The sequence below is a fragment of the Pleurodeles waltl genome, chromosome 2_2 (genome assembly GCF_031143425.1).
Source record: "Pleurodeles waltl isolate 20211129_DDA chromosome 2_2, aPleWal1.hap1.20221129, whole genome shotgun sequence".
NCBI lineage: Eukaryota > Metazoa > Chordata > Amphibia > Caudata > Salamandridae > Pleurodeles > Pleurodeles waltl.
Genome location: NC_090439.1, coordinates 1,135,874,326 through 1,135,889,337, shown reverse-complemented (window position 1 = coordinate 1,135,889,337; position 15,012 = coordinate 1,135,874,326). Strand labels below are relative to the sequence as shown.

Here is a 15,012-nt window from a genome sequence, read left to right as displayed (position 1 = left end):
TGTGGACTTCCACCTTGATGCTTTCCTTAACATGGTCAGACTGTCTGAAGATTTTGTTCTTGACAGGCATGCTGTCTCCTGTGTCCACATCATGGGTACACAGGTGTGTCTGACCAGGGGTTAGGGAGAAAAGCTCAGGAAACTGTTGTAGGACTCTCCTACAATCAGCCTGCTGTTGGCCAGAGAGGGTGTCTGAGTAGATCACTCCATCTACTGTGCCATCTTTTGGGTCTGATGACAGAAGATCAGGGAGAGGTTCACTCTCTGCCTCCTGATCCTCATCTGTTACCATCAACAGATTCACATCAGCCCTGTCATGGAAGAGCTTAAGGCGGTTCACATGGATCACCCTCTTGGGGCTCCTGCTTGTGCCCAGGTCCACCAGGTAGGTGACCTGACTCTTCCCTCTCTAGCACTGGGTAAGGGCCACTCCATTTGTCCTGGAGTGCCCTGGGAGCCACAGGCTCCAGAACCCAGACTTTCTGCCCTGGTTGGAACTCAACCAGTGCAGCCTTTTGGTCATACCAAAACTTCTGGAGTTGTTGGCTGGCCTCAAGGTTTTTGGTTGCCTTTTCCATGTACTCTGCCATTCTAGAGCGAAGGCCAAGTACATAGTCCACTATGTCCTGTTTAGGCTCATGGAGAGGTCTCTCCCAGCCTTCTTTAACAAGGGCAAGTGGTCCCCTTACAGGATGACCAAACAGAAGTTCAAAGGGTGAGAACCCTACTCCCTTCTGTGGTACCTCCCTGTAAGCGAAAAGCAGACATGGCAGGAGGACATCCCATCTCCTTTTGAGTTTTTCTGGGAGCCCCATGATCATGCCCTTTAATGTCTTGTTGAATCTCTCAACTAAGCCATTAGTTTGTGGATGGTAAGGTGTAGTGAATTTATAAGTCACTCCACACTCATTCCACATGTGCTTTAGATATGCTGACATGAAGTTGGTACCTCTGTCAGACACCACCTCCTTAGGGAAACCCACTCTGGTAAAGATACCAATGAGGGCCTTGGCTACTGCAGGGGCAGTAGTCGACCTAAGGGGAATAGCTTCAGGATACCTGGTAGCATGATCCACTACTACCAGGATATACATATTTCCTGAGGCTGTGGGAGGTTCTAGTGGACCAACTATGTCCACACCCACTCTTTCAAAGGGCACCCCCACCACGGGAAGTGGAATGAGGGGGGCCTTTGGATGCCCACCTGTCTTACCACTGGCTTGACAGGTGGGGCAGGAGAGGCAAAACTCCTTAACCATGTTGGACATATTGGGCCAGTAGAAGTGGTTGACTAACCTCTCCCACGTCTTGGTTTGTCCCAAATGTCCAGCAAGGGGAATGTCATGGGCCAATGTTAGGATGAACTTCCTGAACAGCTGAGGCACTACCACTCTCCTAGTGGCACCAGGTTTGGGGTCTCTGGCCTCAGTGTACAGGAGTCCATCTTCCCAATAGACCCTATGTGTTCCATTTTTCTTGCCTTTGGACTCTTCAGCAGCTTGCTGCCTAAGGCCTTCAAGAGAGGGACAGGTTTCTTGTCCCTTACACAGCTCCTCCCTTGAGGGTCCCCCTGGGCCTAAGAGCTCAACCTGGTAAGGTTCAAGCTCCAAAGGCTCAGTTCCCTCAGAGGGCAGAACTTCTTCCTGAGAAGAGAGGTTCCCTTTCTTTTGCTGTGTTGCAGTTGGTTTCCCAACTGACTTTCCTGTTCTCTTGGTAGGCTGGGCCATTTTTTCAGACTCCAGCTCTACTTTTTCACCCTGTGCCTTGCATTGTGCTCTTGTTTTCACACACACCAGTTCAGGGATACCCAGCATTGCTGCATGGGTTTTTAGTTCTACTTCAGCCCATGCTGAGGACTCCAGGTCATTTCCAAGCAGACAGTCCACTGGGATATTTGAGGAGACCACCACCTGTTTCAGGCCATTGACCCCTCCCCATTCTAAAGTAACCATCGCCATGGGATGTACTTTTCTCTGATTGTCAGCGTTGGTGACTGTGTAAGTTTTTCCAGTCAGGTATTGGCCAGGGGAAACCAGTTTCTCTGTCACCATGGTGACACTGGCACCTGTATCCCTCAGGCCCTCTATTCTAGTCCCATTAATTAAGAGTTGCTGTCTGTATTTTTGCATGTTAGGCGGCCAGACAGCTAGTGTGGCTAAATCCACCCCACCCTCAGAAACTAGAGTAGCTTCAGTGTGGACCCTGATTTGCTCTGGGCACACTGTTGATCCCACTTGGAGACTAGCCATACCAGTGTTACCTGGATGGGAGTTTGGAGTGGAACCTTTCTTGGGACAGGCCTTGTCTCCAGTTTGGTGTCCATGCTGTTTACAGCTATGACACCAGGCCTTTTTGGGATCAAAGTTTTTACCCTTGTACCCATTGTTTTGTGAAGAGGCTCTGGGCCCACCCTCCTGTGCAGGTTTTTGGGGGCCTGTAGAAGACTCTTTACTATTTTTAGTTTTGGTTGTCTCATCACCCTTCTGCTGGGGAGTCTTTGTGACCCCTTTCTTTTGGTCACCCCCTGTTGAAGTCTTGGACACCCTTGTCTTGACCCAATGGTCCGCCTTCTTTCCCAATTCTTGGGGAGAAATTGGTCCTAGGTCTACCAGATGCTGATGCAGTTTATCATTGAAACAATTACTTAATAGGTGTTCTTTCACAAATAAATTGTACAGCCCATCATAATTACTTACACCACTGCCTTGAATCCAACCATCTAGTGTTTTCACTGAGTAGTCTACAAAGTCAACCCAGGTCTGGCTCGAGGATTTTTGAGCCCCCCTGAATCTAATCCTATACTCCTCAGTGGAGAATCCAAAGCCCTCAATCAGGGTACCCTTCATGAGGTCATAGGATTCTGCATCTTGTCCAGAGAGTGTGAGGAGTCTATCCCTACACTTTCCTGTGAACATTTCCCAAAGGAGAGCACCCCAGTGAGATCTGTTCACTTTTCTGGTTACACAAGCCCTCTCAAAAGCTGTGAACCATTTGGTGATGTCATCACCATCTTCATATTTAGTTACAATCCCTTTAGGGATTTTCAACATGTCAGGAGAATCTCTGACCCTATTTATGTTGCTGCCACCATTGATGGGTCCTAGGCCCATCTCTTGTCTTTCCCTCTCTATGGCTAGGATCTGTCTTTCCAAAGCCAATCTTTTGGCCATCCTGGCTAACTGGATGTCCTCTTCACTGGGGCTATCCTCAGTGATTTCAGAGGTGTTGGTCTCTCCTGTGAGGGAACCAGCATCTCTGACTATTATTTTAGGAGTCAGGGTTTGAGGGACCCTGTTCTCCCTAGATAGGACTGGTAGGGGGGAATTGTCCTCCAAGTCACTATCCTCTTCCTCTGAGTTGCCACCCTCAGAGGGGTTGGCCTTTTCAAACTCTGCCAAAAGCTCCTGGAGCTGTATTTTGGTAGGTTTGGGGCCCATTGTTATTTTCTTTAGTTTACAGAGTGACCTTAGCTCTCTCATCTGTAGATGGAGGTAAGGTGTGGTGTCGAGTTCCACCACATTCACATCTGTGCTAGACATTATGCTTCTAAAAGTTGGAATACTTTTTAAGAAACTAAAACTGGTTCTAGAATCTAATTCAAACTTTTAACAAACTTTTAAACTCTAAAAGAAATGCTAAACAGGATCTAACACAAGGCCCTAGCAGGTCTTTTAAGAATTTAGAAAACTTTTCAAATTGCAAAAATCAATTTCTAATGACAATTTTGGAATTTGTCGTGTGATCAGGTATTGGCTGAGTAGTCCAGCAAATGCAAAGTCTTGTACCCCACCGCTGATCCACCAATGTAGGAAGTTGGCTCTGTATGTGCTATTTCAAAGTAAGGAATAGCATGCACAGAGTCCAAGGGTTCCCCTTAGAGGTAAAATAGTGGTAAAAATAGATAATACTAATGCTCTATTTTGTGGTAGTGTGGTCGAGCAGTAGGCTTATCCAAGGAGTAGTGTTAAGCATTTGTTGTACATACACAAGACAATAAATGAGGTACACACACTCAGAGACAAATCCAGCCAATAGGTTTTTATATAGAAAAATATCTTTTCTTAGTTTATTTTAAGAACCACAGGTTCAAATTCTACATGTAATATCTCATTCGAAAGGTATTGCAGGTAAGTACTTTAGGAACTTCAAATCATCAAAATTGCATGTATACTTTTCAAGTTATTGACAAATAGCTGTTTTAAAAGTGGACACTTAGTGCAATTTTCACAGTTCCTGGGGGAGGTAAGTTTTTGTTAGTTTTGCCAGGTAAGTAGGACACTTACAGGGTTCAGTTCTTGGTCCAAGGTAGCCCACCGTTGGGGGTTCAGAGCAACCCCAAAGTCACCACACCAGCAGCTCAGGGCTGGTCAGGTGCGGAGTTCAAAGTGGTGCCCAAAACACATAGGCTAGAATGGAGAGAAGGGGGTGCCCCGGTTCCGGTCTGTTTGCAGGTAAGTACCCGCGTCTTCGGAGGGCAGACCAGGGGGGTTTGGTAGGGCACCGGGGGGGACACAAGCCCACACAGAAATTTCACCCTCAGCGGCGCGGGGGCGGCCGGGTGCAGTGTAGACACAAGCGTCGGGTTTGCAATGTTAGTCTATGAGAGATCTCGGGATCTCTTCAGCGCTGCAGGCAGGCAAGGGGGGGATTCCTCGGGGAAACCTCCACTTGGGCAAGGGAGAGGGACTCCTGGGGGTCACTTCTCCAGTGAAAGTCCGGTCCTTCAGGTCCTGGGGGCTGCGGGTGCAGGGTCTCTCCCAGGCGTCGGGACTTTAGGTTCAAAGAGTCGCGGTCAGGGGAAGCCTCGGGATTCCCTCTGCAGGCGGCGCTGTGGGGGCTCAGGGGGGACAGGTTTTGGTACTCACAGTATCAGAGTAGTCCTGGGGTCCCTCCTGAGGTGTTGGATCGCCACCAGCCGAGTCGGGGTCGCCGGGTGCAGTGTTGCAAGTCTCACGCTTCTTGCGGGGAGCTTGCAGGGTTCTTTAAAGCTGCTGGAAACAAAGTTGCAGCTTTTCTTGGAGCAGGTCCGCTGTCCTCGGGAGTTTCTTGTCTTTTCGAAGCAGGGGCAGTCCTCAGAGGATGTCGAGGTCGCTGGTCCCTTCGGAAGGCGTCGCTGGAGCAGGATCTTTGGAAGGCAGGAGACAGGCCGGTGAGTTTCTGGGGCCAAGGCAGTTGTCGTCTTCTGGTCTTCCTCTGCAGGGGTTTTTCAGCTAGGCAGTCCTTCTTCTTGTAGTTGCAGGAATCTAATTTTCTAGGGTTCAGGGTAGCCCTTAAATACTAAATTTAAGGGCGTGTTTAGGTCTGGGGGTTAGTAGCCAATGGCTACTAGCCCTGAGGGTGGGTACACCCTCTTTGTGCCTCCTCCCAAGGGGAGGGGGTCACAATCCTAACCCTATTGGGGGAATCCTCCATCTGCAAGATGGAGGATTTCTAAAAGTTAGAGTCACCTCAGCTCAGGACACCTTAGGGGCTGTCCTGACTGGCCAGTGACTCCTCCTTGTTATTCTCATTATTTTCTCCGGCCTTGCCGCCAAAAGTGGGGCCTGGCCGGAGGGGGCGGGCAACTCCACTAGCTGGAGTGTCCTGCTGGGTTGGCACAAAGGAGGTGAGCCTTTGAGGCTCACCGCCAGGTGTGACAATTCCTGCCTGGGAGAGGTGTTAGTATCTCCACCCAGTGCAGGCTTTGTTACTGGCCTCAGAGTGACAAAGGCACTCTCCCCATGGGGCCAGCAACATGTCTCGGTTTGTGGCAGGCTGCTAAAACTAGTCAGCCTACACAGATAGTCGGTTAAGTTTCAGGGGGCACCTCTAAGGTGCCCTCTGTGGTGTATTTTACAATAAAATGTACACTGGCATCAGTGTGCATTTATTGTGCTGAGAAGTTTGATACCAAACTTCCCAGTATTCAGTGTAGCCATTATGGTGCTGTGGAGTTCGTGTTTGACAGACTCCCAGACCATATACTCTTATGGCTACCCTGCACTTACAATGTCTAAGGTTTTATTTAGACACTGTAGGGGTGCCATGCTCATGCACTGGTACCCTCACCTATGGTATAGTGCACCCTGCCTTAGGGCTGTAAGGCCTGCTAGAGGGGTGTCTTACCTATACTGCATAGGCAGTGAGAGGCTGGCATGGCACCCTGAGGGGAGTGCCATGTCGACTTACTCGTTTTGTCCTCACTAGCACACACAAGCTGGCAAGCAGTGTGTCTGTGCTGAGTGAGAGGTCTCCAGGGTGGCATAAGACATGCTGCAGCCCTTAGAGACCTTCCTTGGCATCAGGGCCCTTGGTACTAGAAGTACCAGTTACAAGGGACTTATCTGGATGCCAGGGTCTGCCAATTGTGGATACAAAAGTACAGGTTTAGGGAAAGAACACTGGTGCTGGGGCCTGGTTAGCAGGCCTCAGCACACTTTCAATTGTAAACATAGCATCAGCAAAGGCAAAAAGTCAGGGGGCAACCATGCCAAGGAGGCATTTCCTTACAACGGCCTTACCCTTCCTCTTCCCCACGTATCCGATAAAGAGTTGTTCATTCAACCGGAACTCTCTTGTCCTGTCGACATAAAAACTGAGAGCCCTCCTGGGGTCCAGACGATGGAGTCTTTCCTCCTCCTTAGATGGATGCGAAGGAGGGTAGAACGTCGAGAGAGTTATGGTCTGTCCCAAATGAAACAGAGACACCACCTTGGGGAGGAAAGCCGCCCTGGTCCTCAAAACCACCTTGTCCTTATAAAAAGTGGTGAAAGGCGGGTGAGCAGAAAGGGCTTGCAATTCACTAACACGTCTAACCGACGTAATGGCTACCAAAAACACAGTCTTAAAAACCAAATACCTTAAAGGGCATGAATGAAGTGGCTCAAATGGAGAGCCCATCAAAAAAGTAAACACCAAATTCAAGTCCCACTGCGGCATAATAAAAGGCCTGGGAGGAAATTTATTCGTAAGCCCCCTCAAAAATCGAACAACCAAAGGAGATTTGAATAAAGAGGGCTGATCTGGAAGATATAAAAAAGCCAAAAGGGCCAAAAGATAGCCCTTAACAGTGGCCACAGCACAACCACGCTGAGCCAATGCAAACAATAAAATATCAGAAAGATGGGCACTTAAGGGATCAATTTTCTTCTCTCCACACCAACGAACAAAATTAGCCCATCTACTTGCATAGACCGACTTGGTGGAGTGTTGCCTGGCCGATAAAAGAACGTCCACCACCTCTGGTGGGAGAGAAAAGGAACTCAGGTTGCACTGTTCAATCTCCAGGCATGAAGGTGCAGGCTCTGGAGGTGGAGGTGTAGAACCTGCCCCTGCGAGAGGAGGTCCGCCCTGAGAGGGATACGGAGCGGCGGATACAGTGAGAGTCGGAGAAGGTCTGCATACCACACCCTTCGTGGCCAATCCAGAGCTATCAGAATGACGTGGGCCCGGTCTTGGCGAATCTTCCTCAAAACCTGAGGGATCAAGGGTATGGGAGGAAACGCGTAAAGCAACTGGCCGCACCAGGACATCTGAAACGCGTTCCCCAACGCTCCTTGCATCGGATACTGAAGGCTGCAGAACGACGGACAGTGCGCGTTCTCTCGAGTGGCAAACAGGTCTATACGGGGAAAACCCTACATCCGAAAGATGTAAAGAACCAGATCCGGATGCAGACGCCACTTGTGGTCGTCCAAGAAGAAGCGACTGAGTCTGTCCGCACGTACGTTTTGGACCACAGCCAAATGGTTTTCCAATACACAAAGCCGATGGTCCTGAGCCCAGGACCAGAGTCGCGGAGCCTCTCTGCAAAGAAGGTACGGCCCTACACCCCCTGTTTGATATACCACATCACGGTCATATTGTCTGTCAGAATCTGAACTGACTGACCGCGAAGGGAAGGGAGGAAGGCCTTGAGGGCCAAACGAATCGCCTGCAGCTCTAGCAGATTGATATGAAACCTCTGCTCTACTGGAGACCAACAACCCTTGATCTTCAGATCCTCCAGATGAGCTCCCCACCCTAATGTGGAGGCATCCGTTATCACCGTGGCCACCAGAGTTGGCTGCGAAAACAGCTTCCCTTGAGAAAGGTTGCCTTCCACAGCCCACCATCGGAGATCTGCTGCAGTGTCTCTAGAGATTTTTATCGACTCCCTGAGATCTCCTCTGTGCTGAAACCACTGCTTGCGGAGACACCACTGAAGAGCCCTCATATGCCAGCGTGCATGAGTGATCAACAGAATGCAAGAAGCGAACAGACCGAGCAAACAAAGGACCTTGAGGACCGGAACTACCGCTCCTTCTTGAAACATTGGAATCAACGCCTGAATGTCCTGTATCCGCTGTGGCGGAGGAAAGGCCCGATTCAATGTCGTGTCCAGTACTGCCCCTATGAACAGGAGGCATTGAGAGGGCTCTAGGTGAGACTTGGGTACATTTATTGAAAAACCCAGACTGAACAACTGGGTTGTCAGCTGCAATGATGCAACACAAGCCCCGGAGACTCAGTTTTGATCAGCCAATCGTCCAGGTAAGGGAATACTGCTACTCCCTTCCTCCTGAGGTGTGCTGCAACAACCGCCATCACCTTCGTGAAGACCCGTGGTGCGCGAAGTAAGACCAAAAGGAAGGACCGCAAACTGGTAGTGCTGCGATCCTACCACAAACCGAAGATACTTCCTGTGCGACTTGAGATTGGGAATGTGAAAATAAGCATCCTGCAAGTTGACCGACACCATCCTTGCTCAACGCCAAAAGCACCTGTGATAGAGTCAGCATTTTGAATTTATCCTGTTTGAGGAACCAATTCAAAATCCTCAGGTCCAAAATAGGTCCGAGACGACCATCCTTCTTGGGTATCAGGAAGTACCTGGAATAACACCCCTGACCCCTTTCTCGCTCTGGAACCAACTCCACTGTGCCCTTCAATAATAGGGAGAGAACCTCCTGCTCTAACAGCAAGAGATGATCTTCTGAACAAAAGGAAGGACAGGGAGGTAAGGGAGGAGGAATCTCCCGAAAGGGAAGGGCGTAACCTTTTCTCACCAAACTGATGACCCAAGAGTCTGTTGTTATGGACTCCCATATGGGGAGAAAAAGAGAAAGCTCCCCCCTACCGGAGAGGTAAGAAAGACAATGGCAAGAGGACTAGGGCTGCTTTCCTTGAGGTAACCCTCCAGAGGAAGAGGAAGGGTGCTGCTGATGGATGGCCCCTCTTGTGCGGACTCTACCCCGCCCCCTGTATGAACGATAAGGGAGGCTGGAGGACTGCTGCCCCGGCTGCTGTGGCCTCCCACGAAAGGAAGCACCTCTTCCAAAAACACGCAGCCATCTAAAAGATCGAAATGGGGTAGAAGCAGCCTGCAGACCCAAAGACCTAGCAGTGGCCCTACATTCTTTAAAGCGCTCTAGCGCAGTCTGCTTTTGAATCAAATAGTTTTGCCCCATCAAAAGGCAGATCCAGTAACGTAAACTGGACGTCAGACGAAAATCCGGAAGTGCGAAACCACGCATGCCGTCTGGAGGCAACGGAAGTCCCCATGGCTCTTGCAATAGAGTCCGTGGTATCCAGCCCTGTCTGAATAACTTGCGTAGCCGCCGCCTAAGCATCCGAAAGAAGACCACGCAAGTCCTGGGGCATGTCTGGAAGAACAGTCTTCGTCGCATCCATTATAGCATGGATATACCTGCCCAGAATACAAGTTGCATTGGCAGATTTCAGAGCCATGCTGCAAGATGAAAACACCTTCCTGGCCGATTGGTCCATCCGCTTGGATTCCCGGTCCGATGGTACACCCGGAAACGAACCAGGGGCCGACCTCGAAGAGCAGGAAGCTTGTACCACCAAACTCTCTGGTGAAGGGTGTTTGGACAAAAACTCCAGGTCCCCAGGCGCAGATCTGTAACGCCTGGCCACCGACCTACTAACAGCCGAAGAGGTGACCAGCTTCTTCTAAACCTCTTCGATCGGATCCATCAGGGCCTCATTAAATGGTAGGAGAGGATCCGCCAAGGCTGTAGCAGGATGCAAAACCTCAGTCAATAGGTTGGTCTTCACCTGCGCTGTCGGTAAGGGAAGATCCAGGAATGCTGCAGCCTTCCTAATTACAGAGTGGTAAGAGGCTGCCTCCTCTGTATATTCACCCGGGGAGGCCAGGTCATACTCTGCAGCGGTATCAAGACCACTTGCAGTGTCCAGCCCAAGGAAGTCACCCTGGGGATCAGTGATCTCCCCTTCTTTGAGGAATTGTTGTTGATATTCCCTCTCCTCCAAAAGTCTAAGGGCCTTTCGACGTGACCTCAACTTGGCCTCGAGCCCCGGCGTCGACATGGAGCGCAGCGACGTCGGTGAATGGCGCCGGGAAGGCGTCATGATAGGTTCTCCGGATTCCCCCAACGCCGCAGATGGATCCATCGGCGCCATGGATAAGGCACCCGCATCCGACCTCTCGGCTCCATCACCTCCGACACCAGTGTCTAAGGTCTCTCCCTCGACGTCGAGGGCTGCGCTGCCGGCACAGGAGCCTGACCTGTGTCTCCAGCCGAACAAAATGGCATCGGCTTATATGGAGCCGGAACGCCGAGATTTAAAGCCAGGGGACCAGTGGGGCCAGCCGGCGCACCACCTCCCGGAGCCATATTTTGAAAAATTTGAAACATGGCATTAAGGAATGCCGCCGGATCCGTACCTGGGAACGAAGAATAAGTCTGCGGAGCTGGAGCCGGCGCAGGGCTGGATTCTTCAGGTTCTGGATGCACCGGCGAAGCCAGATGACTTTGGGGCTCCACGACTTCAAAGACTGACGGCGCCGGGGACGTCTGTGGCGTCGCAGGTTGAGGGGACATCGTCGGACTCACTTCCCAAGACTTGCGGCGCCGGGACGATGGAGACCTCGATACCGACCGACTTCTAGACAGACGTCAGGAGTCACTATGACATCGCTTCTTATGGGACGATTTTCCAGAAGAGGACCAATGGTGCCGCTTCTTCTCTTTCTTGGACCTCGCCAAGAATAGCTTCGCCTCGCGTTCCTTGAATGCCTTCGGATTCATCTTCTGGCAGGATCCGCATTCTTGGACGTCGTGATCGGAACTGAGGCACCAAAGACAATCGTTGTGTGGATCAGTCACAGACATGCGACCTCCACATTCCCTGCAGGGCTTGAAACCAGACTTCTTTGGACCCGACATCATGGAAATACACAAAGTATCCTTCCGAAGAGCTAACGATACAGGTAACAGAAAAGTAACTGTTATCGAATGCACGGAAAAATGGGAACTGGCGTCAGAACAGCGACGAGGACCTCTTATTGCCACAATGACGTCACACGGAGCCGCGTGGAGTCGGGCAATTGTGACGTCCTCACTGACGTGCCGAGCTAGAGAGAGAAGTTTCCGTTGAATGCTACGCATGGGGGATAATTCATTAGGTGAGGTATCCATCAGAATGTGTCGTTTTCGTTGGCCCAGATGAGCAGGGGGTCGTAGTTGAAGGTGGGTGGAGAGTCTGACGAGTCGGTGATTGGCTGGGTTGTCTGGCTGTTGAAGCGGTCATGGATGTCTGATTTTGTGGTGGAAGAAGGCAGCGAGGGAGTTGCACAGGTCTTGTGAAGGTGGGATGTCGTTTGTGCTGGGGTTGGAGAGTTCATTCACGATGTTGAAGAGCTCCTTGCTGTTGTGTGCATTGTTGTTCAGGCGGTCTTTGAAGGAGGTTTTCTTGGCAGATCTGATGAGGTGATGGTGATTGCGGATGGCTTTCTTGAAGGCGGCATGGTTGTCCGGTGTCTGTTCGAGGAGCCACTTTCTCTCCAGTTTCCGGCAGGTTTGCTTGCTGGCTCCCTTGTTGGCACCTCTGTTGGAGGGTTTATTGAGCGGGCCGAGAGTGATGGCGCAGTCGTCGATCCAGCACCAGAGGTTGTAGGCTGCGAGGTTGGGATTGGTGGGTGGTTTTCGGGCGAGGCTGGTGTTCAGCTGGTCTTGGCTGATTTTGCTCCAGTTGCGGTGGGGGATCTGTTGGGTGTGGTGGTGCGTGGTGGGTTTCTGGAAGGTGAAATGGATGCAGCGGTGGTCGGTCCATGGGAGTTCGGTGGTGTGGCTTAAGGTGACGTGGGGGCTAGCGGAGAAGACGGGGTCCAGCGGAGCGTGTTGGAGTAGTGACGAGTTGTCTGAGTCCGAGGGTGGCGAGGTTGTCCCCAGACAGACCAACATCACCCCCCACCTCAGAGGTCTCCAATGGCTGCCTGTGCACAAGAGGTGAAAATTCAAGTTTCTCACCATCGCATACAAAGCCCTCCACAACATCAGACCCAATCTCATCAACCACAGACTCTCCATCCACCAACCCACCAGGGAACTCCGTTCAACAACTCTCAACCTCACTCAAATCTCAACAGTTTGACACAGCAGAAGGCGCTCCTTCAACCTCGCTGCCAAAATCTGGAACAACCTCCCCTCCCCACATCCACACCTCGCGCATCCTACTCGACTTCAGGAGAAAGCACAAGACATAGCTCTTTGAGGAGTGGCTAATGAAATCTAGCGACAACCCACAACACCTGGATTCCCTAAAAAAAAAAAAAAAAAATCAATAAAAAGATCTGATAAAAAATAAATATATATAAATATATATATATATATATATATATATATAATGACTAAGACGTGATTTATCAGGCAATATTGCTGCATATCATCAAATATTCCTTCTCCAAGACGTATCTAAAACTAGCCATAATACCAAAAAAGAGAAAAAAAAAGAAAAAAAGAAATACTAATAGATTGGAGAATTCTGGCCCCAACCACTAGATGGTGGAATAATGCACAGCATGTGAATCCAGAAAAGATTCACATTGCAAAACACTAGCCATTTCTGATATAAATAATAAAAGTACCCTACAAAATGGCCTCCCAAACTCAGTCTTGCACCCCTCATACGCATTTTACACTCGGTCACCAGGACATTCATCCCCAGCACCACTGGAGAAAATAGGCCTCAAGCTTCAGAAGGAATATTCCCTTCTGTACACATTCAGGTCCCTCGGTGCCCTGGTGATACCCACTGTTCTAAATGATCTAAACTAGATGCTGAGCAGGCATTCCGATGGGGTTAATCTGCCTGTGTCAGATGGTAGAAATTGCAGGCCGAGTCATTCAAGCTGCTCATCGACGAGAAACACTACTGACAGAGGTGCAGCCTTTATGATGGGTTTGTAAGCCAAGTCTTAGATGAGGAACATTTTCTGATGTCATCAGCAAGGCAGCTCTTATCATTAAGAAGGTCTTGAATGAGAATGTGCTGAACAAGGGGACTTTAACAGGGACACTTAAAGTGTCCAGTAACAAAGTATGTTTTTTGGTCGACGTGGAGGGCTCGATAACTAGAGATTTACAGCAAAAGAAAATGTTTTTTTTATTTTTACCTTTTCAATCTCTGACAACTTTAGGAGTTCAGTGCACAAGAAAGTAATTATCTTCAATTAAACTAGGATCAGTTGAGTGACTTTCACCCGCAAAAAACACATACTGACATTTCTGGAACATACGCGACTGATTCCTAGCCTAAACACGGCACATCCTTTAGGTCAAAAGCTAGTAGTCTCTTCATCTAGGTAAATGACTGAAAAGAAAAGGACTGATACATACTGAGGCACGTTTTCAATGATGGCAATCAAAACACTAAATAAGGGGGTAACAAGCAAAATATTTTCTCTACACCACAGAAGGCCCCTGGCTTGAACATCAATTGCTTGTCTTCACCAAATGTTTCAGCCAAAACTCCCCAGAAGCAATCTCGAGACTTGAGAGTTGCAAACAGTTATGGTAATATCCCAGCTAGAAAAGGCAGTACAATGTCTCTTATTCGTGCAATCCTGAATTGTTTTCCCATTTTGAAGCATTAGTCTCAAGCAGACTCTGCTCAGGGATTCTTCTCACAATCCGCAACAGAGCGGAGTACAGTGGGTTCTAGGTGGCTGGAGGTCAGAGCTCCTCTGCCTTAATGAATCTTAGACTCAAATAATGAGGGATTGGACTGCAGCATTTGTACAGTTTTTTCTCACCACTAACAAAGCCCTGAAGCACTTTCAGGACAAGGTAAGTAGCTACTCAGTTGGTTGTGCACGCTTCACAAAAAGAGTATCTCAGAGAGCAGTCTAGGAGGGGGAGCACTGGGACTTGTGCATGTGAATCAGAGGACTGCTCGAACAGGTCCAAGCAAGCCTTGTAGGGGTGCGTAAGCACGGTCTGAAGCAGACAGATATGGGAGGTAGTCCGGTTTTCAAACACTTCCCATCGGATGTAACTGGATTACTAACAATGCTGGACTACCTGTGTGCATCTCCACCCTGCAATATAAACCATGTTACTGGGGGATATCTAGCTGGACTAGGGGGGATGCTGCAGGCTTAGAAATCTATGAAAAACTGAATGCTGGAGAACATTATTTTCCGAAGGTTAAGTTGTGAACTCAGCACACTCCTACAGAGTTTGTAAAAATCCAGCTAACATACGATCTCTAACCAAACATTTTGTTCTCTAAAGTCTTGTGGGCACTGGTGAAGCTAATTAGAGTAAGTTAATTTCAAAGCAGAGATAAAGTCACGGCCGATCAGAGCATGTTGGAAGTGAAGGGGATACCATGTGGAGAGCTCACTCTACAGCAGTCTGACCACTCAAAGAAGAGAAGCAGCTACTCACCCCGGCGAGGCTGGAGTCCAGGTCAGGGAGGGTCATGTCAGACATGCTCATGGGAGGGCTGAACATCTGCAAAGAACAAGGACACTTTTCACAAAAGCGGAAGACAAGATCTGCTTCAGTAGGATTTCTGTCTCTCAGCAACAGGTTAATTACTAATGCACATTTAAGGAGATTAATACCAACAGGTATTACTGGAATGCTACCTTGGAAGCACTGCTGTGAATTATGTACTATACCACAGTAAGCAGGCTGTTGGTGAAGTCAGCACCACTATAAACAGAAGTGTCTTAATGTTCCAGAAGCGACAAGTGCTGATGGTTACAAGATGCAAATAGAG

The 15,012-nt window shown here is 49.4% G+C and overlaps 1 protein-coding gene across 2 annotated transcripts in view; it reads right to left on the bottom strand.

The window, feature by feature from the left end:
• Positions 1 to 15,012, bottom strand: part of HSF1 (heat shock transcription factor 1) — a 314,446-nt gene that overhangs the window by 21,856 nt on the left and 277,578 nt on the right. For both annotated transcript variants that reach the window (XM_069221019.1, XM_069221020.1), the window contains one exon: positions 14,676 to 14,741. In XM_069221019.1, the coding sequence (XP_069077120.1) occupies positions 14,676 to 14,741 (66 nt within the window). The remainder of the gene's footprint in view (positions 1 to 14,675; positions 14,742 to 15,012) is intronic.